The 25,055-nt window shown below is 50.6% G+C and overlaps 1 protein-coding gene and 1 long non-coding RNA gene across 2 annotated transcripts; one reads left to right on the top strand and one right to left on the bottom strand.

The window, feature by feature from the left end:
* Positions 1 to 236: 236 nt before the first annotated feature.
* RHBDD2 (rhomboid domain containing 2) lies at positions 237 to 10,238 on the top strand. The gene is made up of 4 exons (XM_019717677.3): positions 237 to 493; positions 2,515 to 2,922; positions 6,805 to 6,955; positions 9,277 to 10,238. The coding sequence occupies exons 1-4, from the start codon at positions 316 to 318 to the stop codon at positions 9,629 to 9,631; spliced, it is 1,092 nt and encodes a 363-aa protein (XP_019573236.3). The 5' UTR covers positions 237 to 315; the 3' UTR covers positions 9,632 to 10,238.
* On the bottom strand, positions 10,208 to 24,800 carry LOC141570652 (uncharacterized). Its single transcript, XR_012494913.2, has 4 exons — positions 24,436 to 24,800; positions 23,750 to 23,851; positions 14,706 to 14,799; positions 10,208 to 10,319 (listed from the first exon to the last, which is right to left on the bottom strand). It is a non-coding gene; the product is annotated as an uncharacterized LOC141570652 (long non-coding RNA).
* Between the last annotated feature and the right edge of the window lie 255 nt (positions 24,801 to 25,055).

Here is a 25,055-nt window from a genome sequence, read left to right as displayed (position 1 = left end):
CAGGGGACAATAATCATTAGGTATTAGAGCAGAAGTGAGAAAACCCAAACCCGAACCCTTGAAGCTGCCCCACACCGGAGCCCTGCGGGGCGCCAGGACTGTGCAACCAGGCAGGGCGCGCTGAAAAGACTCCCCACTGCCAGCCGGCGGGAGAGGCTGGTCAGCGCGATCCAATGGGGCCGCTCGGCGTGGGCGGGGCCCGGGAGGCGGGGCTTCCGGCAGCTACCCCATCCGTTGCCAGGGGAGACAGCCGCAGGGAGGCGGAAGGAGCCTGCTCTGAGTCGGTGCCCAGCAGGCACGGGAGCGGTGGCGGCCATGGCGGTCTCGGAGCCCGGGTATCGGAGCTGGTCCTTTTGGCCTGAGGTGCCATCCGCCACTTTCTTCACCGCGCTGCTCTCGCTACTGGTGTCTGGGCCCCGTGTGTTCCTGCTGCAGCCTCCCCTGCCGCCTTCCGGCCTCTCGCTGCGGTCCGATTGCCTGCGCAACTGGCAAGGTGAGCAGGCGGGGCCGGGAGTCCGGTACCAGCCCTTTTCCTCCCACCTCTCCAGGCCCTGGGCTTCGGCCTCCCAGCACCCGTGCCATCAGCCCGTACCTCCAGCTTCCCCGTCCACATCATCATGCCCCCTATCCTTGGACCCATATTCCACGTCTTTGTCTCTCCAGAGCCCATCTTCGTCATTACTGTAATCCTACCTGAATTTGTTCCCTTCCCTGTCGCCACCGGACAACGTTCGCAAGCAAACCAATTTCATTCATCCATGCTCGCTCTCTAAGGAGAAGGCTATTTCTCTCCCCCTCCTTCGTCGTATACACACTTCCGTCTGCTTTAGGGCCTAACCCTCACTGAAAAAATATTTTCTCTCGCCTTCATCAAGACATTTGAGCTTTATCTGTGGCTACGCCTATGCGCGTCCTGGCCTCTGGAAGTTTAGGATTTCTTTTGCTTCTTCGTTTGTATCTTAATTCTCACTCAGATTGCCAGTTTATGGGGTTAGGAGCATCATGTGCCTTTGGGGGAGGTGTTTGTTTTCTCTGGGGGAGAGAAATTTTGCAAACCAATTAAGTATAAGCATCTGCTCATAAAATCCTTTCTTTCCTGGGGAGGAAAATGGGAAATTTGTATAACTTGCTGTTTTGCAAAGCCACAAAGGTGGCGGATGCAGTAAGCTCATTTAATCCTCCATGATCCCATGACGTAGTAATGAGACTGAGGCTTACTGCAGAGAATCACAGAGCTATTCAGTTACACAATTGAGACAGAACCCAGATTTTTCCTCTTGTTGTATGATGTTTTGGAACCAGAGGCTTGGGGTACATTATCCCCAAATCATATAGAGTTTCTTCTAGAATCTTCACATTGATGCTTGGAATTTCCGTTTGGGAAGTATTCAACAAGTAATGAGGTGCTCGTCAGATAATGTAGCCCAACAGACATGGCCTTGCCTGACTGGGGTTCATAGCCTGTCCCCTTCCTCAAATCTAAAACTTACACCCCCAACCTGACACAGAGCATGTCATAGGCAGATGCAAAATGTCAGCCCAAACTAAACTCCCTTTTTTTCTTTAGTTCACAGTTTCTCTGAGCGTGGGGCTCATGGGCATGTGAGTATTAGATACGCACGTAAGAGACCTTTGACGGCCCCAAGTGTCATCCTGTTACTTTACAATGAGGAAACTGAAGGCAAGAGGGCCTGTGACTTGACCTCAGCCAACCAGTACGTGATAGAGCCAAGATTCCACTCCAAGCCTTTGGGCTCCCAAGTCCAATATTACTGCCACATGACTGGTCCCCCTCCTTCAGTTTCATGTTTTGGCCTGCAAGGACATAAAAGTGCATAAGAGATGACTGCTTTTAAAAGAATGAAAGTAAGATTCTTTGCTGTTTATTGCACATAAAGCATCAATCCACCTGTAGGATTGGATAAGCACTTTCAAGGAAGACTTCTGAGTTTTATTTCTATATTATTAGTGATACTCATTATATCTGGATTATAGTGATAATCTTTATAGGTGCAAAATAATTCATGGTCCCTTTTTTCTTCCTCTGAACAGCCACTATGGAAGGAGAGGTCAGGATTACAGCCGAGGAGACTGACACACAGAGTGTTAAGGGAACCCACTCAGTCCACCCTGAAGCTGTTACAATTAATTAACCCTCAAACTGCCTGGTGAGATAGGTCAGTATTAAAATCTAAAAAACGGGCATAAAACACGTTACAAATTCAAAGACCATCCCATGCTACAAAGTGTTATTTTTTTTTTCCCACATGGAAGTCAATCACTAATAAGACTCACTCCAGGTCGGGGAAAGAGCAGAGATTTAGACATTACTCTACTTTGAGTCTTGGGCCCTTCATGGTTGCCTCCCACTGCTTATCTTGGCTACAGACTGATTTCACTGGCTCTCAGTGCTCTATCATGGGGGCTACTCCCCCTTTTCGAGGTGGTTGGAAACCTGTTTTTCCCTCCTTGGAGCAATCCACCGTCAGGCCTCTAACCCACCTCCCTCTACAGTTTACAGGCTGGTGACCTACATCTTTGTCTATGAAAATCCAGTCTCTCTGCTCTGCGGTGCTGTCATCATCTGGCGCTTTGCCGGCAACTTTGAGAGAACCGTGGGCACTGTCCGCCACTGCTTCTTCACTGTGATCTTCGCCCTCTTCTCTGCTATCATCTTCCTGTTGTTTGAGGCTGTGACAACGCTGTCGAAGCTGGGGGAGGTGGAGGATGCCAGAGGTTTCACCCCAGTGGCTTTTGCCATGCTGGGGGTCAATGTTGTCCGCTCTCGCATGAGGAGGGCCCTGGTGTTTGGTGTGGTCGTGCCCTCCATGCTGGTGCCATGGCTCCTGCTGTGCGCCTCCTGGCTCATTCCCCAGACCTCTTTTCTCAGTAATGTCTGTGGACTTGGAATTGGGCTAGCATGTATCCTTCCTAGAAGGGAATTGTAGAACGATGACATCCCAAAAGGTGAACCAAGTTGGAGGGTTTGGGGAGTCATGTAGGTAGAGCTGTGAGCTCAGATATAGGTAACCCGGGTTCTAGCTTCAGCTTTGAAAATTGTGTAGCCTTGCGGGGTGGTGGGGGGCCGGGGGTGGGAGCGTGGTCACTTACCTTCTCTAGGCCAGAATTTCCTCACAAAGCTATCTCCTTGGGCCAGCTTAGCACTGCCAGTTAGTAAAATATTCCGATTTGATTTTTTTTCCTTATAAACTAAGGTGTAAATGTATATTTGACTAATTATGATAAGACTTTACATTGGAAAAACCAGAAATACCCATGAGCTGGAGATGTTCCATGAAAGGAATAGATAACAAGGTTTTTCTGTTTTCGTTGGTTTAGTCTTTTTCTCAGAAAAAAGAAAAATTATGATAGGCTTTTATCGTATGAATGGTTTAAAACTTAGGATAAGTTTTACATCCCTTGTGTAAATATCCCGGCAATTAGGGAAGAAAATTCTAAAATACAGAGGGGTTACTTTTTTAAACATCGGAATTGGTATTATTGGGGGTTAGATAGGCACAATCCTAAAATCTCTTTCAATTTATGATTCTATAAGCTATTAGGGTAGGTTGTGTATAAATACACATTGATAACGTAGTTCTTATTTATCTTATTTTTAAATTTAAATTTAGTTTCATTGATTTTAAACCTTTTTTTAATATGAAAATTTAAAGCTATAGACTCCCCTGTAAGCACTACTTTAGCTGCATCCCACAAATTTTGATAGGTTGTGTTTTCGTCACTCTGTTAAAAGTATTGTCTAATTTTCTTGGGATTTCTTCTTTGATCCAAGGCTTATTTTATGTAAGTGAGTTGCTTAATTTCTAAATATTTGGTGATTTTCCATATTTCTTTTTGTTATTGATTTCCAATTTCATTTCATGGGGTCAGAGAACATTTCTTTTGAAGATTACAGTCCTTTTGAATTATTTCTAGCCCAGTATTTGGTACATCTTGGTGAATGTTCTATGTGTACATGAAAAGAATGTGCATTCTGCAGTTAGTGAGTATAGTGTTCAATATATGTCATTTAGGTCAAGCTGCTGATGTTGTTCAAGTCTTTTACATCCCTATACTTGTTCTACCAATTACTGAGAGGACTGTTGAAATCTCCAACTAAAATTGTGGATTTGTCTATTTTTTCCTTTCAATTCTTGTCAGTTTTTGCTTCAAGTATTTTGAAACTATAATTGGATGCATACACATTTAAGATTGTTATGTCATCTTAATGAATTCACTCTTTATCATTAAGAAATTGACCCTTTTAATCTCTGCCCTAAAGTCTTTGTTATCTGATATTAACATAGTTATTCCAGCTTTCTACTTTCTTAAAATTAGGATTTACACAGTATATATTTTTCCATCCTTACATTTTTAACATGTTTGTGTCTTTATATTTAAAGTATGTTTCTTGTAGATAGCACATACTTGGTTCTCCAAAGACAATCTCTGCCTTTTAAATGGCATGTTTATCTCATTTACATTTAGTGTAATTATTGATCTGGCTGGAGTTGAATCTACCAGCTTGATGTTTGTTTTCTCTTTGTCCCAAATGTTCTTTGGTTTTTTCTTTTCTCCTACCTTCAGTTGCATTTTTTTTTTTTTTTAGTATTTTCTCTATTTCTCTCTATTAACTACACTTTTTTGTTTTAGTTTTTAGAGTTTCTCGCACACTGACTTCAAGTGCAATGATCTTTTCTTCTGCAGAATCTACTGTGCTGTTAAACTGATCCAGTTAGTTTTTTACTTGTCATGTTGCATATTTTAGCTCAAGAGGTTCCATTTGATTCTTTTTAATCGTTTTTATTTCTTTGTTGAGATTATTTATCTGTTCCTTCATTATATTTACGTTTTCATTTAAACACATATACTTACACAATTATAAAAGCTGCTATAAAAATAATTGTCTGTTAATACTATCATCTCATTTCTGGATCAGTTTCTTTTGACTGATTTTCCTCCTGGTTATAGACCACATTTTCTTGCTTCTTGTCTTGTAATTTTTTATTTTATGCTATACATTGTGAATGCTATGTTATTGAGGGTTGAATTTTGTTCTTCCTTTTAAGAGTATTGATTTTTTTTCTGATAAGCAGTTAATTTACTTGTTAAGGCGTTACCTTTTCGGAGATTTATTCTGAATGCCCTGGGTGTTCAGTGAGTTCCTTTTATTCTGTGGTTGGAATTCGATCATGTCCTTGGCCTGTATGACCTCTAGGAGTTGTTGAGCTTATAGTTGTTGTATCCTCAGTAGCTGTTCTTTGCCTGGCTTGAAGATTCTCAGCCTAAGTATGTGCATGTTAGCATTCAGCTAAAGACTCAGGGAACCCATAGGTCTTCTATGAGCAGCTCTCTCTTCTCCATTACTCGGACCTGTAAATCCCAGGTACTTTTTCCTCTCTGAACTCTGTCTCTCCAGCTCAGCAAAAAACTGTGATATGATGCGTGGATTCTTCTTTCTGTGCTATAGTTTGGAAAGTGCCTCCAGGCAGAAAGCCAGCTTGATCTTGAAGTTCACTTCATTTGTTTCCCTTTTCTTAGGTATGTCAGTCTGGCAGTAATTATTGTCCAAAATCTGAAAACAATTGTGTAAAATATTTATACTTCTTTATAGTTATTTATGGTGGGAGGACTAGTCTAGTATTATTACCTCATCAGAGTCAGAAGCAGATACATTCTTGAGATCATTCTATGATCTCAAGCTATCACTACTTGACTACTTCTGACTTCCTTACAGCACTGATTATCAACTGGAATCAGTATTTGGAAATACACCGTCCTCCCTGAAAGAATTTAGAAATATGCAGGGACATTTTTGGTGATCACAATGACTAGGTGCTACTGCCATTTAGTGGCTGGTGGCCAAGGATGCTAAAAGCCCTGTAATGTGTGAAATGGTCCAGCCCAGCAAAAAAATTGACTTGTTGAAAATGCCAGTAGCATTCGAGTTCAGAATACTGCCTCAAGGAACAACTTTCTCTTGGTGCTTCCACAGGGAAGCCTTCTCTGTACCACCCCTCTTCTAGCTATTGCTACTCACAATTTAGGGTTCAGCATACCCATCACTTCCTCAGGGTCCCCAGCAGGGTCTTCCATAGATCAGCTTTTGCTTATCACCACTTATTCTACCCCAATTACTTACTCTTTGTCTGGCACTTGTGACTTACTCCTTAGTTCCCAGTGTATGTTAGATGTTCAGTAAGTATTTGTTGAAAGGATGGATGGGTGGGTAGATGGGTGGGTGGATGGATGGGTGGGTAAAGGCTGAATCTTTGTGACTGCCTAGGCAGTGGTGGGCTGACACAGGTCAGAAGACCAGAGTGCCATCACGTCACTGGGGATGGTGACAGTATTAGGGGAATGCTGCCAGAGAGTCCCATATGAAGCTCACTTGGTCATCTAGAGGCAAAGTGCCTTCTGTCTGGGACAAAAGTACAAGATGTCAGTCCCCTCTGTAGGGTATTAGGACAGTATCCTGCTGCATCCCACTGCAAGGATGGAGGTGTGTGCTGGCTTATGACTTGATTACAGGGCTTAGAGAGGCTCATGAGATAAGATGGGTTGACGTAGGGGAAGGGGAAGTGTTAGCACCTATCTGCTGTCCCCTATTGCTGGGCCATGTTCCCTCTGAGGTACAGGGGATGGAAACTCTTGCTTTTCTCTGACCTTGAAACTCCAGTCAGTTTGTGGTAGAAAAAGCACTAATGCCTCTGTAGAATAAATGTGGGAGCCTGCATTCTCCTGTGGGGGGTGTTCACTCTTCCCTTTAGCTGCCTCCAATTTTACTTAACATGCTGACCTCAGATGGCATCACATACTGCTACTCCCTCGACATCTCAGAGCGTGTAGCATTGAAGCTCGACCAGAAGTTCCCCTTCAGCCTGATGAGGAAGATTTCAATGTTCAAGTACATCTCCAGCTCTTCAGCCGAAAGAAGAGCCGCCCACAGCCGGAAGTGAGTTATAGACCCTTTAAATCTTATTAAAGCAATTCCAGGGTGTGACCGGTTCAGTGTCATGGTGACAAAGGAATAAGGTGTGGGCAGTCCTGGGCCCAGAAAATCTACGCACAGATGTCTTCTGAGCACTCGAGATTCTGCCCAGCTGTATCTGAAGTGGGGAGTGAGCAGGAATGGCAAAGGGAAGGCATTTGAAGCACTGGTGCGTTATCCTTAGCGAGTTGTGGCAGACTGGGGGACGGAGTGGCCCTATCTAGTTACTACCAGCCCTCAGCACTGACGAGCACTCCGCAGGCCGGGTTGGGCTCTGGCGTGGTGCACTGGTAAGAAGCACAGAGAGTCCAAACGCTGCCTCTGTGGCTTAGGAAATGGCAGGGCCCGACACCTGAGAGGTAGGGTTTCCTTGGCTACCCAGAGAGAAGGGGAGGTTTACTCTTTCTAGTCCAGTCTCATTAACTCTCAATGGAAAGTGCGAGGCAAGCTGTCAGAGCTCTGGTAGCCTCATTTATTTTAGAGAAGAGGCCCAAAGAGGACAAGAGTCTTTCTCCAGGTAACAGGTGGGAAGGGTCTAGAGCTAGGGTCTCTAGATCTGCTTCCAGATCCTCGCTCCTTTTCCTCTGTTCCACACCACCGGCTTCTGTGCCTTCCCTGGTTTCTGTCCATGCCGAGACTTCACAATGTAGGTTTTCTTTCATTCAGCAGTCCATCTAAAGGAAGGACTTACTGTGAAGCCAAGATGTCAGTGGCCCTTTTCTGCCTTCAAGCTGTGGAGTAAATTTTGCCCTCCATGCTCGTCTGGATGCAGGGAATGAGTTTAATTGGAAGCTGCTCTTATTTCAGGAGGTGGACGCTCCCAGCCCTCACTGGCTAAGGGCCCTTTGACCATTTTTTAAAGGCATGTGTTGGGCTGGGGCAGGGAGTAGCTATGAAAAACAAATGCACACACCCATTTTGCTTCAGGCAAGTAATTCCTGGGGTCTAAATGTGTGGGAGGCTGTTTAAATATAGAAGGTGAATTGTGACTTTTTGGCTTTTAATTGTTCTCACGGAATCTAGAGAGGACTTAGAGGTCCTCGGGTGCAATCTGCCACCCTCTGAAAGAGTCCCCTCTAAAACAGCTGGTAATGGTCATGGTCACCCACCCTTAACTCACATCCCCCGGTGGCTGGGAGCTCCCTGTCCAAGGCAGCCCCTGATGAGAAAGCTCTTCCAGGCTGAATTGCAGTGGCCTCTGTGGCTGTGACTCATTGGTGCCAGATGTGACCCTGCTTCACCCTGACATGTAGATCCGAGTAGGGGACATGGTGACCCTTTCAGTTCCTTCCGTGTTCCTCACACGGCATGGTGTTTGGTCCCTCATTAACCTGCCTAAAGTAGGCACCCAGAGCAGTACATGGTGTTTCGACGGCCTGACAGTGAGACACGGACAACTGCAGCATGCGTGGGCAGGTGACATGGCGTCTGCACAGCTCTGCCTCCCTAGAGGCTCTTGCCGAGCTCCTGGTAGACCTGAACCTCCACCTTTTCAAATATGCCAGAAGTGCTGTTAAGTGTCCTGTGTCTATGCTCATCTGTACATTTGCTTTGTAAAGTCAGGTTTTAATGGAAATTTATACGGGTTCATCCCGTCATCTAACAGACATCGGTCGTGTTGGTGTTCGTTCTCCACATTTGGAATTTTGCACCAAACTTCAGAGGATAAAACCCTTCAGATGTGTCTCCATTCGCGGTCCCGCCACATGTGTCTGTGGTAGGGTCTTTAACCGCAGCACAGATAGCTCCCCACATCTGTCTCGTTGGCTCCTGCCGACCAGGACTTGGAGCTGCAACTATTCCTGCCTGGGGTCATAGGTAGAAAGTGTCACAAGCAGACAAGACTTGTGCCCAAGTCCTGCGTTAGCTTGTTAGAGCCCCCGGCCCTCCCGCCCTCGCAGGGCTGGCTCATTCTCGTTGAGGAGAATTGCAGAGCTGGCCAAACACACTGATTGCTCTGAGCCGGTCCCCATCTCTCCATCCGCTTTGCAAGCTGCTGTGAGTTGGTTACACTCAGATGGCCGTGGGCCCATTATCCCTTCCTCCCACTGGCTCGCTGCTGCACTGAGCAGGCCCTTCCCTCTCTGGGCATCTGGGCTTTGTTAGGTTGAGACTAACCTTTCCCTTCTTGGTACTTAGAGCCAGTCACAGCAAATTGTCCAAAGCATGTTGCAATATAAAGCACGACAGCGACCACAAGCTTTTCTCATGTAGAACGATAGCTGGGGGTGCTGTGTGCCTTGGCATTTCCAGCTGAATGACCATTTTCTCTCGTTTCATTCTAGGCTGAACCCTGTGCCCGGCTCCTACCCCGTGCAGAGCGGCCACCCTCACGTGCCCCCAAACCACCCTGTCTCCCAGATGCAGCACGCCAGTGGCCAGAAACTAGGCTCCTGGCCAGCCTGCGCCCCTGGGCACATGCCCAGCCTGCCTCCCTACAAGCCTGCCTCTGGCCTGTGTTACGTGCAAAACCATTTTGGCACAACCCCTAATTCCAGTGTCTACCCGGCTTCTGCAGGGGCCTCCCTGGGGGTCCAGCCCCCTGCCCCCCTCAACTGCCCTGGCACTGTGTATTCCGGGGCCCTGGCCACTCCGGCAACTGCAGGCTCCAAGGAGGGCTCAAGGGTCCTGATCCCCTGATGGGGAATTTCTGGGGAAGTCATCTCACATCTCAGCCTTCTGAAGAAGGTCCTCTCTGAGCTAAGGTTTTCTTGACAAAAGTTATTTATTGAACACCTCTATGTGCCAGGCTCTGTGTTGAGTACTTTGATATCTCTCCCTATTTCATCCTCATGACAACTTTGTGAAGTACAGTTTACTGTCCCCAGTTTGTAGCTGCAGAAGCAAGACTGAGATTACACGAAGTCGCCCAGCTCTGTAGTGGCACAGCTGGGCTGCTTGGCTCCAGGCCCAGGGCTCCTCCTACCTGCTGTCCTGCCTCCCAAAAGCACCTGGGAGAAGAGGGCGTTGTCAGTGACTGCCAATGGCTAGTTCCCGCCCTGCATTTCCTTCCTGTCACTGTGTGGTGCTGTGGTTGTATAGTGTCTGTGTGTCTGCCCCTCGGGAGCTCCCAGCTGTGTGCTTGGCAGTCCCCAGGCCTGTGTAGTGTTTCTCCCTGCAGCGGCCCTCCCCACCTCCCAGACTTCTGCCCCAGGAGCGGTAAGAAGGGCCAGTGTGAACCGCAGCAGCTTGCTGGTGGATCCATAGTGTTGATTACCTTTGTATAAAGAAACAACCTCTAACCTGCCGTCCGTCTGTGGTCTCTTTGTATTCTGGCTGGGGGACATGGAGAGCTGGCTTTGGGCAGTAGTGATGCGGGGTGTGATGCCTAGAGGAGAAATATATTAGGGGTCAAGTCAGGCAAATGGCCTCCACCCAGTGGGAATCTGACGTGGGGAACAAGTTGGCAAAGGTGCTGGGCGAGCTGAAGGGGCAAGCAGGAGGGTTTGGCAACTCTGAGATTGGTGACAGTAGGTAGCCACTGCGGCTCTTAGAGAGGAGGGGTATTACCAGAGCTCCAAGTGGGACCACCACCAGAAGGGCTGCCTGGCAAGACCTTGTACCAAAGAGTGACATGGGCAGTGATGACATCTGAAGCAAGAGGGGGAGAAGAGACCTAGCTTCTTTGCCTGGCATCTAACGTCAGGGTCTCCCATGGGCCAAATTAACCAGGAACCTGTTGGCACGTGAGCTCCGGAAATGTAGTTTGGGGTGGCAGGTGGCCCCTCTAAGGCAGGACAGGACAGGATGTGAGCCAACAGGCCCATGGCCAGCTAATAAGCCATCCGCTGGAGTTCCTCACAGTGGGCTCACATTGATAAAGCAGGCCAAGTTGTAGGTGTTTTTATGGACACAACACATGACCACTTATTCCAGGACCTGGATGGCCTACTCTGGGCTGGTTCTTTGGTAAGTCTTGGGGATTAGAGGTGGATAAAACACCTACAAATCCACCCAGCCCAGATGAGGGCAGGCAGTGACAGTCACTGGAGGGGCCTGCATTATGTGAGGGGGTGGGGGATGACGCTGAGATGATGACTCCCCAGCTGGGTTATGAAGTAGGGTCACCAGCCAAGGAGTTGGGTGCCCAGACTACAGCTGGGACTTGTCTGCAGTCACAGAGCAAGTCTGGAAGGCTGGCCTGAGGCCTCTGTCTCCAGCCATACCTGGCACCTTTCCCAGTGTCACTCGGAGGGTGCAGACTGCTGTGTGTCCGAGGCATTTTCCTGCCAGTCTTAGGCCTGTACCCAGAAGCAGGTGAGAGGGCCATCTGTTCCCAGTGTGGCAGGGTGACATCCCATGTATCTGGCCCTTCTGCATGGATTGTGCAGCAGAGCCGCAGAGGCCATGGGCCTGGGTCGGGCTTGGGAGGGCCTCTTACATGTCCCCAAATAGAGCTGTGAGGATCCTCAGAGGCTGTTCAGCCCAACAGTCTCCTCCACCCCTGGTTTTACTAATGGGGTTCCAGGGAGGCAGGAAGGAGCTTGGCAGAGCAGCCAGCAGCAGCCCCTGACTCAGGCCCCTGCCACAGTTGCTACTCTGAGACGGTTCTCAATCTGTTCCCCTGTTCTTTCCTTGGTCTGGCCACAGCTAACAGCAGGCAGCCTGGAGCCAGGTCAGAGGGGGCCATTTCTCCCCTCAATATACATTTTAGAGGACCTGGAGGGAGATCCCAAGCCCCTTCCCTATTTGCCTGTTGAATCATCCACTAATGTGTCCCATGTCTGGAATCTGAGTGTGTGCCAAGCCTCAGGCTGCGGCAGAGACTGAGATGAAGGCACAAGTCCCTCCAGCCTGGTAAGGGCCGAGAACCCCTACCATGGGGCTGGCACTCAGTCAATGTTGGTTAAATGAATGAATGAACAGGTGGTCCCTGCCTTTGGGGAGCTCAGTCTGGGGTGGGGATGGGACAACAAAGAATTGTAATTTAGCAATGCTTTCAGGTGCTCGGAGTTCCCCTACCCCCAGACCAGCCTGGAGAGCTGGAGAGCAGATCAGTCAGGTACCGAGCACACACCCTCCCATGGAGAGTGAGTGGGGCTTCGGAGGGAGGAAAGGAGGATGGAACCAATTATGTCCTCTGGCTGTTGTTAGGAGAATGAAGAATACAACCCTTTCAGCATAAGGGAAAGCCATTATTCCTTCCCTGCTCTCCCAAAATCCCTCTCCTATCCGCAGGCAAGGCAGGACCTACTGCAGCCAGAGAAGCTTCCAGACTTTGTCCAGTTTTTCCACTTTGTCAGCAGGGGGCAGCAGAGAAGCAGAATCGCACCGTGGCAGCCTCCACAAACCTTCCCTGGGGCAGGCGGTGCTCCCCAGCACTGGGGGTACAGGAGGGAAAAGGCTGGCTGGCTCCTGTCCTCGGAGGACACCCACACATCAGGGCATCAGATTTGCAGATAACTACAGCACAAGTTAAGGGCTGTGAGACGCATGCCTGCCCAACCCTGCAGGGCTTTGTTCCTTCACACACATGCTTATTCATTCTTTCATTAACACTTTGAGAGCAACTACTGAGTGCCAGGCCTGGGCTAGGCTCTGCGGACATGAAAATGGAAAAGCACTACGGATGCACTCATAGTTCATTAAGGGAAACATGCTATGTGGAGTGAGACAGAGAGAGGAACCCACCTGGGAGGTCAGAGCAGAGAGACTTCTGAGAGAGGGAGAGTTAACGGGACAGGGGAGGAACTGGGAGGACAGAGGATGACAGTGTGAGCAAGACAGGAAGGTGGGGGTCCAGGAGGTGGTGAGACAGGTTAGTTGGCATGTTGTTAGGCAGACAGGAAGGTCCCCGGTAAAATAAACAAAAGGCAGCCATATCTTAAAACTCCAGGTTCTGAAGTAACTCATTCACTCCTGGACAAAATGTACCAGCACCTTGAGGTTAATGATCTCATAAATCCCTTTTGGACAAATGGAGCAGATCTGACGGATAGGAATGGGTTTGTTAACCCCTTCAGGACGGGCAAACAGAACAAACCTGATAGACGAATGTTATTAAAAGGCACCAACTCCCCTTCCCCAAACAGGCAATGGGAGGTACAAAAGTAAGAGCTTTTGCCTCAGTCACTGGGCACCCCATTTGGGACCCCCTCCCTCTCAGGAGATGCATTTCTTTGCTTTTTAATAAACTATCCTCTTTTACAACTCCTTGCCTCTCCTTGGTCCGTGCTTCCATTCTTCGGTTTCACGAGACACGACCCCGGCACTCCCTCACTCACAGGAAAAAATTCCCTACATCAGTGGGGTGGAGAATTGGAGCACGGAGGCTGAGAGGCCAGATAGGAACTGGATGGTTACGGTAGCCCAAGCTGGAAGTGATGAGAGCCTGTCCTGAGGCCCTGGCAGTGGGGGTGACAGGCAGAATCAGAGTCTAGAGCACAAAGTGCCTTTCTGGGGCCACACTGAGCATGAAGCCAAGCTGAGAGTGTGCACAGTTTTCCGTTTTAAGTCCGGCGTCCCTGTGCTGCCTGAATGTGTCTGCTTGCTCACAGTGAAGGTTGGAGGCAATACAGTCCTATAGGATGAAGTTCCCAAAGCATGGGATGGTGGGGGGTGGGAGCTGGCCATCAGACTGACCCATTGGGGCACCTCCCCAGCCTCCATCCCAGGATGCTTCCTGAACTCTGATAGGCTGGTCCATGCCTAGACAGCTGCCCACTGTAAGAGTAGCACCCCAACCTGGACCTGAAGGTTGGGTCCTAAGGGACCTCCACGCTATCTCTAGATGACAGTTCTGTTTTGAGCCTAGGGCTCCTCCCCAAGGAAGGTCTCCAAAGGCTTGTCTGCCCAACCTTGACCTTGAGCCATGACCAAGGCTGCCTTCTTAATAGAACTCCTCCTCCCGGGGGCCTGGCTATAGCCCCCCAGGCACCAAGGGCCAGATGGGCGGGCTACTGAGGTGGCTCTGGGACAGCTGGGGCCTTCCCAATGCCCAGGGCAATTAGAACCATACACCACCCCCATGTACACACACACCCTACCTACACAGGCATGTAATGTATAAACACAACATTTTGAGCTCACAAATCTGGACCCTCACCCATATATTAATTTAAGTTCAAACAGGCAGATACCCACACAAAAATGTACATGTATGTGGTTAAGGCACATACCTACGTGTACTCATACCTGTCCGTGCACAAAACCATGCATATGCTGATCTGTGCACGAGTGCATGCTGTACATACACACATGTATACATGTCACCCCACAGAGCCAAGTGAGCACTCAGGTGGGAACCACTGTGGGGACAGAGCCCCAGAGAACAGTTTCCAGGCTCCCGGCCTCACATGGAAAGGTGCTGGCTCGTGTAGTAGATGGCTGTCGGCTGTGGCTAGTTGGCCGTCAACTGTAGCCTGTTAGCCAGTTGGTCCCTGATATAGCTGCCGCTGCTGCGCTGGGGAGTGGAGTTGAGGAGAGTCATTGGTCTGTTAGCAGAAAAGTGGACAGCAGGTCGCATGTCATGTGAATCCAGCCTCCAGTGAGACTACAGTGGTATGACTCCCCTACCTATGGCTCCATGGGTGTTCCTTTTTGGCCTCACCATATCCTGCGTTCTTACGTGGGGAGCAGGACCAGAGACCCCGCAGGCCGCCCCGCATGACAACCACCTAACCCCTTCCCTCTCCCTCCACCTTGCCCAACATGATCCCAGCCTAGCCCCCCCAATCTCATCCCTCACCAGCCTCCTGCCTTTCCCCAAACATACCTTGCTGTTGACACTGTGTGAGATAACCAGACAGCTGGCAGGAAGCCTCTGGAAATGAGCAAAATTTTCAGGAACAGGTGTGACCACTCGCCGCCTGTGATGAACAAGACAACAGGTAAGTCCCTGACCCCGCCCCCTTCTACCTGCCCATCACACCCTGCCTGGACTTGCACCATCAGAGGGCCATTCCTATGAATTAGCCTCATCAAACATTGAGGAAACAATGGAAAACATCTGGAGTCCAACTCTCACGCTGCACTCAGGATTGTGAGGCCGAGAGAGGAGGTTATTGGCTAAGAACACACAGTGAATCTGTTACAGAGCCAGCACAGAACCCAAGTCTCCTGACTCCTGTCTTTGTTCTGCCTCTCTGATCATTGGGCGGAGGAGTGGACTGGCTCAGGCGGGGAACCTGTGAAGACAGAAGCAGAGATCGGAGTAACGTGTCTATAAGCCAAGAGATGTTCAAGATTGCCGGAAGCCATCAGAAGCCGGGAAGGGGAAAGGACGGATTCTTTTCCCTGGGAGGAGCCCTCAGAGGAAGCATGGCCTTGTTGACACTTGATTTTGGACTTCTCGCCTCCAGAACTGTGAGAGAATAAATTTCTGTTGTTTTAAGCCACCGGTTGGTGGTGCTTTGTTACAGCAGCCCTAGGAAACTAATACAGGCAAGTCCATCTCCCCAAGTGGCAACATTCGGCACATGGCCGTCCTGCTCAGAGGCTCCGGGAGCCCCCCACTGCTGGATGCAGCTGGCACTCAAGCCCACCCCACCTCTACCTCCTTCCTGCTGCTCCCCAGCCCCACCCCTCGACATTTCTCCACTAGCAACTTGCTTGTCTCCACAGCACCTTGTACTCATTTAGTGGGAGAGAAAAGAGGAAGGGAAGACAGAGAAAAATGAGATTTTGAATGGTGACTGGCGTCCCTGCTGGAAATAAAAAGGCTGGAAGAGGGAGGTGGTCTGCAGGCAGGAGAGTAGGGGTAGACGTGCCATTGAGGGCAGCGCGAGGGAGGGGCACACAGGCAGAAATAGCCTGAGGCACTGCGAAGAGTAGTGCTAGAACCCAGACTGGAGACCAGCAGCAGAGGCCTTCAGCCCTCACCCCTACCCCCCAGGCCTGAGCCTGATGGAAAGACACCTGCAGGAGGGCCTCCCTGATGGGCCAGAATTGGTGACTTTGAGTTCCAAGGGAGGAGCTCTGATCCGAAGCAGAGGGTGGCGTCCGAGGCGGCAGCAGCCTCTCCCTGGCCTCTCTGAGTCTCGGGTCCTCATCCGTAAAGAAAGAGAATCCTGCCTGCCCCACAGAGGGTAATTATACATGTAAAAGACAAGCGGGGTAAAACCATGCTTCTTTCTCGTGTTTGACCTGGGGCAGGCACACAGCCTCGTGCCTCCCTGAGCTTCCATTGCCTCACCTGCAAGTGAATAATTCCTACCTTTAGGGAGGTTGCCAGCATTCGAATGAGTGACAATGAAGGACAGAGGCACCTAGCATAAGGTGCACGTAATAAACAGCTTCTGTGAGTGACGAAAGGCTTTATCAACTGCAGCAAATTGTATCGATTCACTTTGGCTTTCCCCAAGTAGCTGTCTGTCTCCTGCACCACGAACTCCTTGAGGACAGGGACTGCCTGGCTTGGACCCTTGTCCCTGAAGCCTGGAGTTCACTCATACTCACTCACTGAACATCTACTGAGCAGCTACGGTGTGCCGGGTGCTAGTCCAGTGCTGGGGTGCTGCAGTGAGCGAGGTGGCCAAACGCTGCCTTCAAAGAGCTTAACAATCTCTGTGTGTATGTCAGGGGAGGCGTGGGGGAGGGAAAGACAGCAAACGGATAAATAAATAAATAGGAGCTAGCTCAGTACAGAGCATTCAAACAGGCTGATGGGAATAGAGTGGTGACTTGAGATCAGGGAAAGCCTCCCTGAGGAGGTGGCTTTTCTACTGAGACATAAAAGAATCCCAAGAGCAGCCCTGAGAGGATCAGAACAAAGAGCATTCCAAGAGGACAGAGGAACAAGAGCAGAGGACCCGGTGGGAACAGACCAGGCATGTTCGAGGAACAGAACAGAGTGGCTGAGGGGAGGATGGCATGGGGTGATGCACACAGTAGGTGCCCATCAGTGCTTATTGCCCTGGGAATCTGCACACGGGCAGCCTGAGTTAGGGAGGCCACATGGTCAGGGCTTAGTGTTCTGAGCCCAGATGACCTCTCTGCCTGGCCCACAGGAGCTCAGTCAAGGGCCGTAGATCCTGGGAGGCTGTGCCCTGGCAATGCCCACCCTCACCCTTTCACTCATTCATTCATTTACTCTCGTCACATAGTTACTGAGCATCTGCGGCATCCTGGGCCTCATCTCAAGGCCTGGGGACACAAAGGCGACCAAGGCCTGGTCCCAGCGCCGTTTGGTAAAGGAGGTGGAACCCACAGTAACACCAGCTCCGGGATAGACATCTGCTCGGCCCACCTCCCCTCCCCCGAGAGCACAGAAGAGGGAGCAGCTAGCCCTGCAGGACCCAGGGACAGTGTCCCAGAGGAGTTGATCCCTGAACCTGGCCTGGAGGGCTGAGCAGGCCTCTCCAGAGCAGAGTGTGGAGAAGGGCGTTCCAGGAGGACAGAACAGCATGTGCCTGCACAGATGCGTTCAGCTTGGCTAGACCAGAAAGTGGGGTGTGGGAGGGTCCAGCATGGAGACATGGACATGCAGAAACTACAGGACCAGGGTGGGAAAGGCCTTGAGGGTCAGCCTAAAGAGCTTGGACTTGGTCTTGTGGGTGGTAGAGACTAGGTTTTCCTGCTTGTGCAGGGGTCTGAAGGGAACCACACAAATTCCCCCAATGACAGAGCCGGGGCTAAAACCAGGCTCTCCCCGGAGCTGCCCCATGCACCCAGGGCTCAGGGGGCTCGAGGACGGAGGGCATTTAGGAGCAGTCAGAGCTGTCCCTTCCAGGTGCCTGAGATCTGTGTCGCAGAGTGAGCTGGCCCTCTGTTGGTCTCCAGCCTGCCACAGGGGGCCCGCTGGCTGGCCAGGGCCATTCCTGTGGTTAGTGGAGAAGGAATATAAAACCCTTAAGCCTCCTGTTCTTTGTTGTTCTCCACTACCAGGTGGGGTCCCTCTTCTATTAACTCTCAGGGCTCCAAGTACACAGAAAGTTTACCTGCCTTTAGAGGTGAAACAGGGTTTATTTAGCCCACCTCCCCACATGGAAGTGTAATCGGGTGTGACGATTGTACCTCAGTTCTTGTCTCCTCAAGGGAAAGAATTCCATCAAGAGACAGAGTTTGTTTGTGCAAGCATAACATAGTATGAAGTTTATTAGCAAAGCAGATCCACTGGAGAGGGATGACCCAAGAGAGGGAAAAGCAGCCTCTCCTAACAGTGCCTGAAGTTTTTATTTCTATGGGTAGACTTGTCTCCCCTTCTCCCTCTCCAGTGTCTCTCACTCTCCCAGCTAGCATGCCTCCACCTCCCTTCTTGCTCCCAAGGTTGTCTGAGCTCATTACAATGGCCCTGAGAAGCAGGGTGTACATTTTGATAAGCGGGATATTTTCCCATCCCTCTCCAGCATTTTTCCTTCTATCTTTAGGGGCATGTGTGAGCCCGCTCTCCTGCTGGGTCAGTTGTTTTGTGCCCGCCTTTGTTTATAATATCCCCCAGAGCAGGGTTTCTGTGACCTAAGAAGGAGCAGCTGCAAGGGGGCTCCTAACAGGGGCTGGTTGCCTTCTTCTCCTGCTCATTTCTACCTTTCCATCTACCCTATCGGAAGGATGGAGCCCAGGTGTCCTGCTCCCCAGATCCCACCTGCTCCAAACTCTTCCCCTCTCTGCTGCCTGAGGTAGTGGGCAGACAGAGAGAAGGCTGGTCTCAGTCCTGACTTCCCGAGAGCTCTGCCAGGGAAAGAAAAGCTCTCTGACATCTCGGCCGTGGTGCTAGCTAGCATAGCACTGAGCCCATGTCTCTCCCATCCTTTAAGAAAACAGCTGGCCTGAATCCCACTAATTTGGTTTCCCTTCTCCTTACCTGAGATGCAAGGAAGGAGGTGAGGAGGATGCAGAACCTTCCCTGGGGCCTGGGGAAGAGGGCAGTAGGTCTTATAACAGCACCTCCATCAGTCTTCCTCCCTGGATGACCCCCGGGAAGGACAGAGAAGCACTGAGTGTGCGTATGAGAGTGGCAATGTGGGGCAGCTGCAGGTGGATGTATGTGAGTTCAATGTGGGAGCAAGTGGATAAGTTTGAAGGAGCCGGCGACACAGTGCAGGGACCTGCCCATCAGAAATGTCTCTAGTGGAAGAAGCCCTTCCACAGGCTTATTTGGCCTGGGGCACCGATGGCTGTGCTAGAAAGGCCCTTTGAGTCCCTCTGGTCCTGAGAGGAAAGAGCCTTTTCCGAGGGAGTGGAGGCAAACCCAGCAGCCTTCCATTCCCTGCTGAGACTTTCTCCCAGGGTGAGGACTGCTCCAGCCCTGCCCTGGCCTGTGTCGGCCCCCACCCAAGGCCTCTCCAGTCAATATGGCTCAATCCCTCTTGGTCACCAGCAAGTCCTCTAAGATGTTTGGAGTGGAACTGTCTGTGTGGAATCTAGCCTCAAGCCCTGTGGGGACAGAGCCAGGAGTGCAGTTTCCAGGCTCTCAACCTCAAGTGGAAAGGTGCTGGCTTGGGTAGTAAATGGCCATCAACTGTGATTTGATGGCCATCAGCTGTGGTTAGTTGGCCATCAGCTGTAACCAGTGAGCCATTAGCCACTGATATACTGCTGTGGGTACGCTAGCAGAAAATGGGGGCTAGCAAGAGGATGGTGGCTGGCCAGCAAGCGGAGGAGTGTGGACTGCGGATTGCAGAGAGGCGGATTGCAGCTAGCGAGTTGGTCGGTTGGCAGGCAGAAAAGCAGACAGCAGGTCGCATGTCATGTGAATCCAGCCTCCAGTGAGACTATAGTGGTATGACTCCTCTACGTACAGCTCCCTGGGTGTTCCTTTTTGGCCTCACCACATCCTGCGTTCTTATGTGGGGAGCGGGAGCAGAGACCCTGCAGGCTGCCCCACACGACAAGCCCTCATGCTGCAGTGCCAGTCCTGATGGAAGCAGCAGGCCTCCCTGTAGGCCCTGGGTCCCGCCCTTTCCAAGGGTGCCAGACCTTCCTGGTGGCTTCTGCACCTGGGAGAGGTTCAGCTTTCTTGAGAACTAAGGTCTGGCTGGGAGTCAGGTTGCAGTGGCGGGGAGGGGGTGGCAAAGGGAGAAAGGGGCTAGAGCTCAGGTTGCTGCTGGCCCTTGGAGGCTCCCACGCCTGGCATTAGATAACAGTTCCAGCCTCAGGGAGCCTGGCCCTATGCTCCTTCACCTCTCCTGAGAGGCGACGTCCTGGGTCTGAGTGAGAGAGGAGGAGGGGTGAGGCCTGACTGAATTGTCCCCAGCGGCCTGCCAGCTGCCTCCTCTAACAGATGAGTGCTGAGGGAGTCAGCTGAGGCCTGTAGGAAAGACCCAGACTTCACCTTGGCCCCACCTGTCCCACTGTATGACCTTGGGCAGGGATCTTCCTCCATCGGCTCCCCTCCGTTGGCTGAGGGGTGGAGGGCAGGGCAATGACTGTAGAGAATGGCCAAGTGTTGCTGGGATGTCTGCACCTGGCACTCAGCAGGCCATCAGCACACCTTGACCGAGTGGGAGTTCCATGAGGTCAGAGCCTTAATCCCAGCGCCCAGAACCGTTCTGGTTCTCCCTGTCCTGGCGCATGGAAGGCACTCAATAAATATTTGCTGGATAAATGTAATGACTCATTTAATCATTGCAACAATCTTATTAAGTAGGAATTCCTATCACACCCACATTCATATAGCAAAACAGACACAACGAAGCAAAGGTCAACCATCAAAGGTCAAACAAGTAAGTGAGGATTGAACCCAGGTGGCAGAATGCCAAGTGGGGCCCATTTTACCACAGTGAGGGGGCTCAGAGAGTGTCATGATCAGCTGGGAATATAATACCCGGCCCACGGGCAGGCCTGGTGTGGCCAGTGCCCAGCTCCCGTGGAGGGTCTGCGGCCCCTCTGGCCTCACCCCTCCTCTGCAGTGAGAGCCCACAGTGCTTTTCCCTAGAGCGGACAGGGACTGCGCCCACACGGACACAGACAGACAAAGGGAAAGGTCCTGGGGAAAGGTCCACAAGGCCCCTTGGGTGGCTGTGAAAGGCCAAGGGACAGCTTCCAGTGCAGGACGGGGAGAGCTGGAAAGATGAGCCAGGACATTGGGTGGTTGCGGTTTCTCCATAGACAAACCTCAGTGTGGGGGTGAGGGGGTAAGGGGGCGTGTGTGTGTGTGTGTGTGTGTGTGTGTGTGTGTGTCTCCTGCTGGGAGGAGGGGGTTGATCAGGGAGGGCTGAGCATTGGAGAGTGAGGGAGCTCAGGCACGGGCGTCAGGAGCCTGCCTCACTGTGTGGCCTCGGCCTCCCAGCCCAGGTCACTCAGCTGCAAAATAGAGCTCATGCTGCCTGTCCCAGAGGGCTTCTCTGGCTCAAACGATGTGGACTGGGGCAGCAGCATCGTGGGGCCTGTCTGGGGACGAACTGGCTGCCTTGGGAGTTGAGGAGTCCTGTCACTGAGGTTAGCAGAGGAGCGATACCATGGAGGGCTGAAACTGATGAGCTGTAGGGTCCAGAAGACCATTAGCTTTCTGAGAATTCGGGCAGAATTTGGACAGATCACAGTCTACCTGGGCCTTGTCCACAGAACCAGCATTTCTCCCAAACACTAGGCTTCTGTCTCTTTCCTACTGTCTGAACCACTCCAGAGCCAGCCTGCCTCCTCTCCTCCCTCACCGCCCCGCACCAGGGTTTCATCCTTTGCAGGCTGTGCTTCTCTGAGGGCTCTGGAGGGGCGGTAGGGGACGGGGGCAGCAGACTTCACCTGTCCAGGGGTCTGGATCTCTGCTCTGGAGCGAGCCCAGCTGCTAGATGCCACCCTTCTCTGTCCCTGGTCCGTGATCTCTTGTTCAGGGCTTTGCTGAGAATTGCTGGGTCTCTGAGGCCAATGGCTGGAGTGTAGACCCCACCCTGGACTGGCAGGTGCAGTGAGAGAGGCTTGTACACAGGAAGGGGGGCCTACTCAAAAGCAGTGCTGTCACTCTCTCTGCCACCTTTGCCCCAGCAGGCCAGGATGGGAGGGCGTCCTCTCCTTGCAAGGAGGAAGCCAGGTGCCCAGAGATGAGACACACCAGTTGCAATTAAATCTCTTTTTGCCTCATGGGGCCCCACCTATTCTGGTTGGGGGTCCTCAGAGGCACAACCAAAGACCCGAGCATCATCCTAGCTTGTCTCCCCTGTCCAACCTCTCTGCAACTCACCCTCCATTCCTATCTGCCTCTTATTAGTGGCCAATGGAATGGCTAGAACACAAGGATGCAAGCCACAGCTCTTCCCAACTCACACCCCTTCAATGCCCCCACACACACATTGCTCTTTATTCATCAGTTCATTCAACAGATTCTTACGTGCCAGGGATCGATGCACAGAATAAGTTTACAGGCTGGCAGGGAGAGAGATAGTAATCAAACAGCCACACAAATGAATACGTATCTATTTACCAACTGTGGCAAGTGTCATGGGAGAAAGGAACACGGTTAAGTGGGGCTTAAAACATAGGACCGTGGCTGGCCAGGTAGAGGAGCAGGAGTTTTCAAAGGACCTGGAGCAGGAGTAGAGGAAGGAAACATCAAAGGGTTGTATGCTGCAGGAGGCAAGAGAGGAAGGGTGGTCAAAGGTATCATAAATGCTGCTGAGAAGCAGAGTAAGATAAGGAGAGAAAAATATTCTTTAGGTAAAACACACATTTCTTAGCATGGCCGTCAAGGCCCTTCAGGATCTGGCCTCACTGATATCTCCACTCATTCCCTAGCCACTATGCAGTTGTTGGCACTGTTCTCCCTGCCTGGAATTCTCTTGCCCCTTCTCCTCTTGGCAAATGCTTAAGGATCCCACAAGCCTCAGCTCAAAAGCCACCTCCTCCATGAAGCCTTCCCTGACTTCCACCCCTCCGGTGAAGAATCTCACTACATTCTTGGTTTTCCCATAGCACTTGTATGAACCTCTGTTGGATCACATGGCAGACACACTGGACCTGCCCAATGCCCATCCCCTCTTCTTCCTCACTGAAAGAACTCCATTTTTTTTTTCTTTTCTGAGCAGCAATGTTCCCAGCCCCAGCAATGCATTGGGATTGATATAATCCAATTGTGATAATACGATGGTCTACTTTCCCAACCTCCCTTGCAGTTACAGGTGGCCATGTGATCCAGTTCTGCCCAATAAGACATGAACATAAATCTACTGCAGAAGGAAGGGTTGGAAAATCTTTGCCTTCCACTCTTTATTTGGTCTCAAACACAGATATGATGGGTTGAACTGTGGCAGTCACCTTGAGACCATGAGGGAAACGCCAAAGAAATTACAGAAATGTTGGCTCTGATACCATTGAACTGCTGAACCAAAGCCAGCAGCAGACATACTTGGGACTTCTTGTTTTGTGGGAGAAATAAAACCTCTATGTAAGCCAACTATTGCTTGAGTTTTCTGTGGCTGGCAGCTGAGTGCTTCCCTGATACCCAGCACTTTACAAATCTTGTAATTTATTTGGTTGCATGTCTCCCTCCCCTACCTGGCAGCTCCCTGAGAGCAGGGATTATGCCCTAATCTTTAGGGCCTTAGGCTTTAGCAGGGTGTTTGGCAGTGAGTCAGAACCCAAGAAGGGTCCATTATTAACTGCAGAGAAGATTTCTGAGGACCAAGGCCGCTCCCAGATGGAGGTAGAGAGAGTGGTAACTTCAGAGGCCTAGTACTAGGGTTGCCAGGTAAAATACAGGATGCCCAGTTAAACTGAATTTCAGATAAATAATGAATAATTTTTTAGTATAAGTATGTCCTAGGCAATATTCGGGATATACGTACACTAAAAATTATTTGTTGTTTATCTAAAATTCACATTTCACTGGGCATCCTGTATTTTTATTTGCTAAATCTGCTTCAGGCTGTTTTCCACAGGTGTCCTTACCTGTGTTCAGGGGCACCTGCAGTAGGCACGGAGGGTGGAGTCTCATCCATAAGGGGAGAGGCTACTCCTGGGGCCAAAATGACAATAATATCTCCCCTCACTCTAGGCAGGACAAGAAAAAGAATAAGATCGAGGTGTTGTAGGTCCTTGTATTAGTTATCTATTGCTGCATAACAAGTGACCCCATATCTAGCAACTTAAAATAACACTTTTTTTATCTCAGTTTTTGTGGGTCAAAAATCTAGGAGCAGCCTTAGCTGGGTGGTTCTGCTCAATCTGGGTGCTTCTTTCACCAGATCCCCCCTCCTCCCCACTGCCCCTACCCAGGGGAGATCCTTGTCACTTCTCTCCTGAACACCTAGGCTCTTCTGAACCAAAATGTACATGTTGCATAAAAGCTCCATTGGCTCCCCAGCAGACACGGACCCCTGGGTGAGACACTCAGCTCCTGCTCCCCACTCCCCACTGGGCCTAACTGAATTTCACCACATGTTCTCTAAGCGAGCTACACACCTTCATAGACCCTGATAGCTCTGCCTAGAACATGTTCTTTTTTGACTGTCTGTAAAACTCCTAGGCGTCCTGCAAATACCATCTCCCAGAACCCTTCTCAGACTGCCCAGGAGAGTCTGTCCCGCTCCAGCCCCTTATAGCCTCTGTTCACAAGTGTGTAGCCATCTCATTACCTGCTTGCTGGTCTGTCCCTTCAGAAGTACGAGTTTTCCGGGGCAGGCACACAGCCTGGCTCATCTTGGAGTCCTCAGAACAAAGCCCAGGGTTGGGCATAGGGTGGGGGCTCTGCTGACTGGTGAAGGTGCTGATGCAGGTGGGGGCTGGGAACAAGATCAGGTAGAATCCATTTAGCTGCAAGTAACAAAACCCCACCTCGAATTGGCTTCACGAATGACATTATCTCATGCAGAAAGAAGTGCAGAGGGAGGGTAGGCAGCTGGGGTTGCGTAACCAGTGGTTCAGGAACCTTCTGCTCCACTGTCCTCATCATTGGCTTTGTCCTCAGGCCAGTTCCCCTCACGGCCACATGATGACTGCACGAGATCCGGGTGTCGCAATGGGGCATGACAATATCCAGAGGCAGAAAGGGGCCTTTTCTTCTAGTGTTTTCCTCTTGGGAGCCAGGAACCCCTTCCCTGCAGCCTCCCAGCAGACCTCCCTTCCTGTTTCATTAGCCAGAACTGGGTCATGTGGCACTTAAGTCATTTGCCATTGAGGAAATCATCTAGTACAGGGTCCACTGAGAGTCAACCAGCAAGTCTGGGAAGGGATCACACTCTGACAGTGAGAGCAA

This window comes from Rhinolophus sinicus, chromosome 3 (assembly GCF_057876585.1).
Source record: "Rhinolophus sinicus isolate RSI-liver-muscle chromosome 3, RSI-T2T, whole genome shotgun sequence".
In the NCBI taxonomy this organism is placed as follows: domain Eukaryota; kingdom Metazoa; phylum Chordata; class Mammalia; order Chiroptera; family Rhinolophidae; genus Rhinolophus; species Rhinolophus sinicus.
Note: the sequence above shows the minus strand (reverse complement) of the source record. Positions and strands in the feature narration are given on the sequence as shown.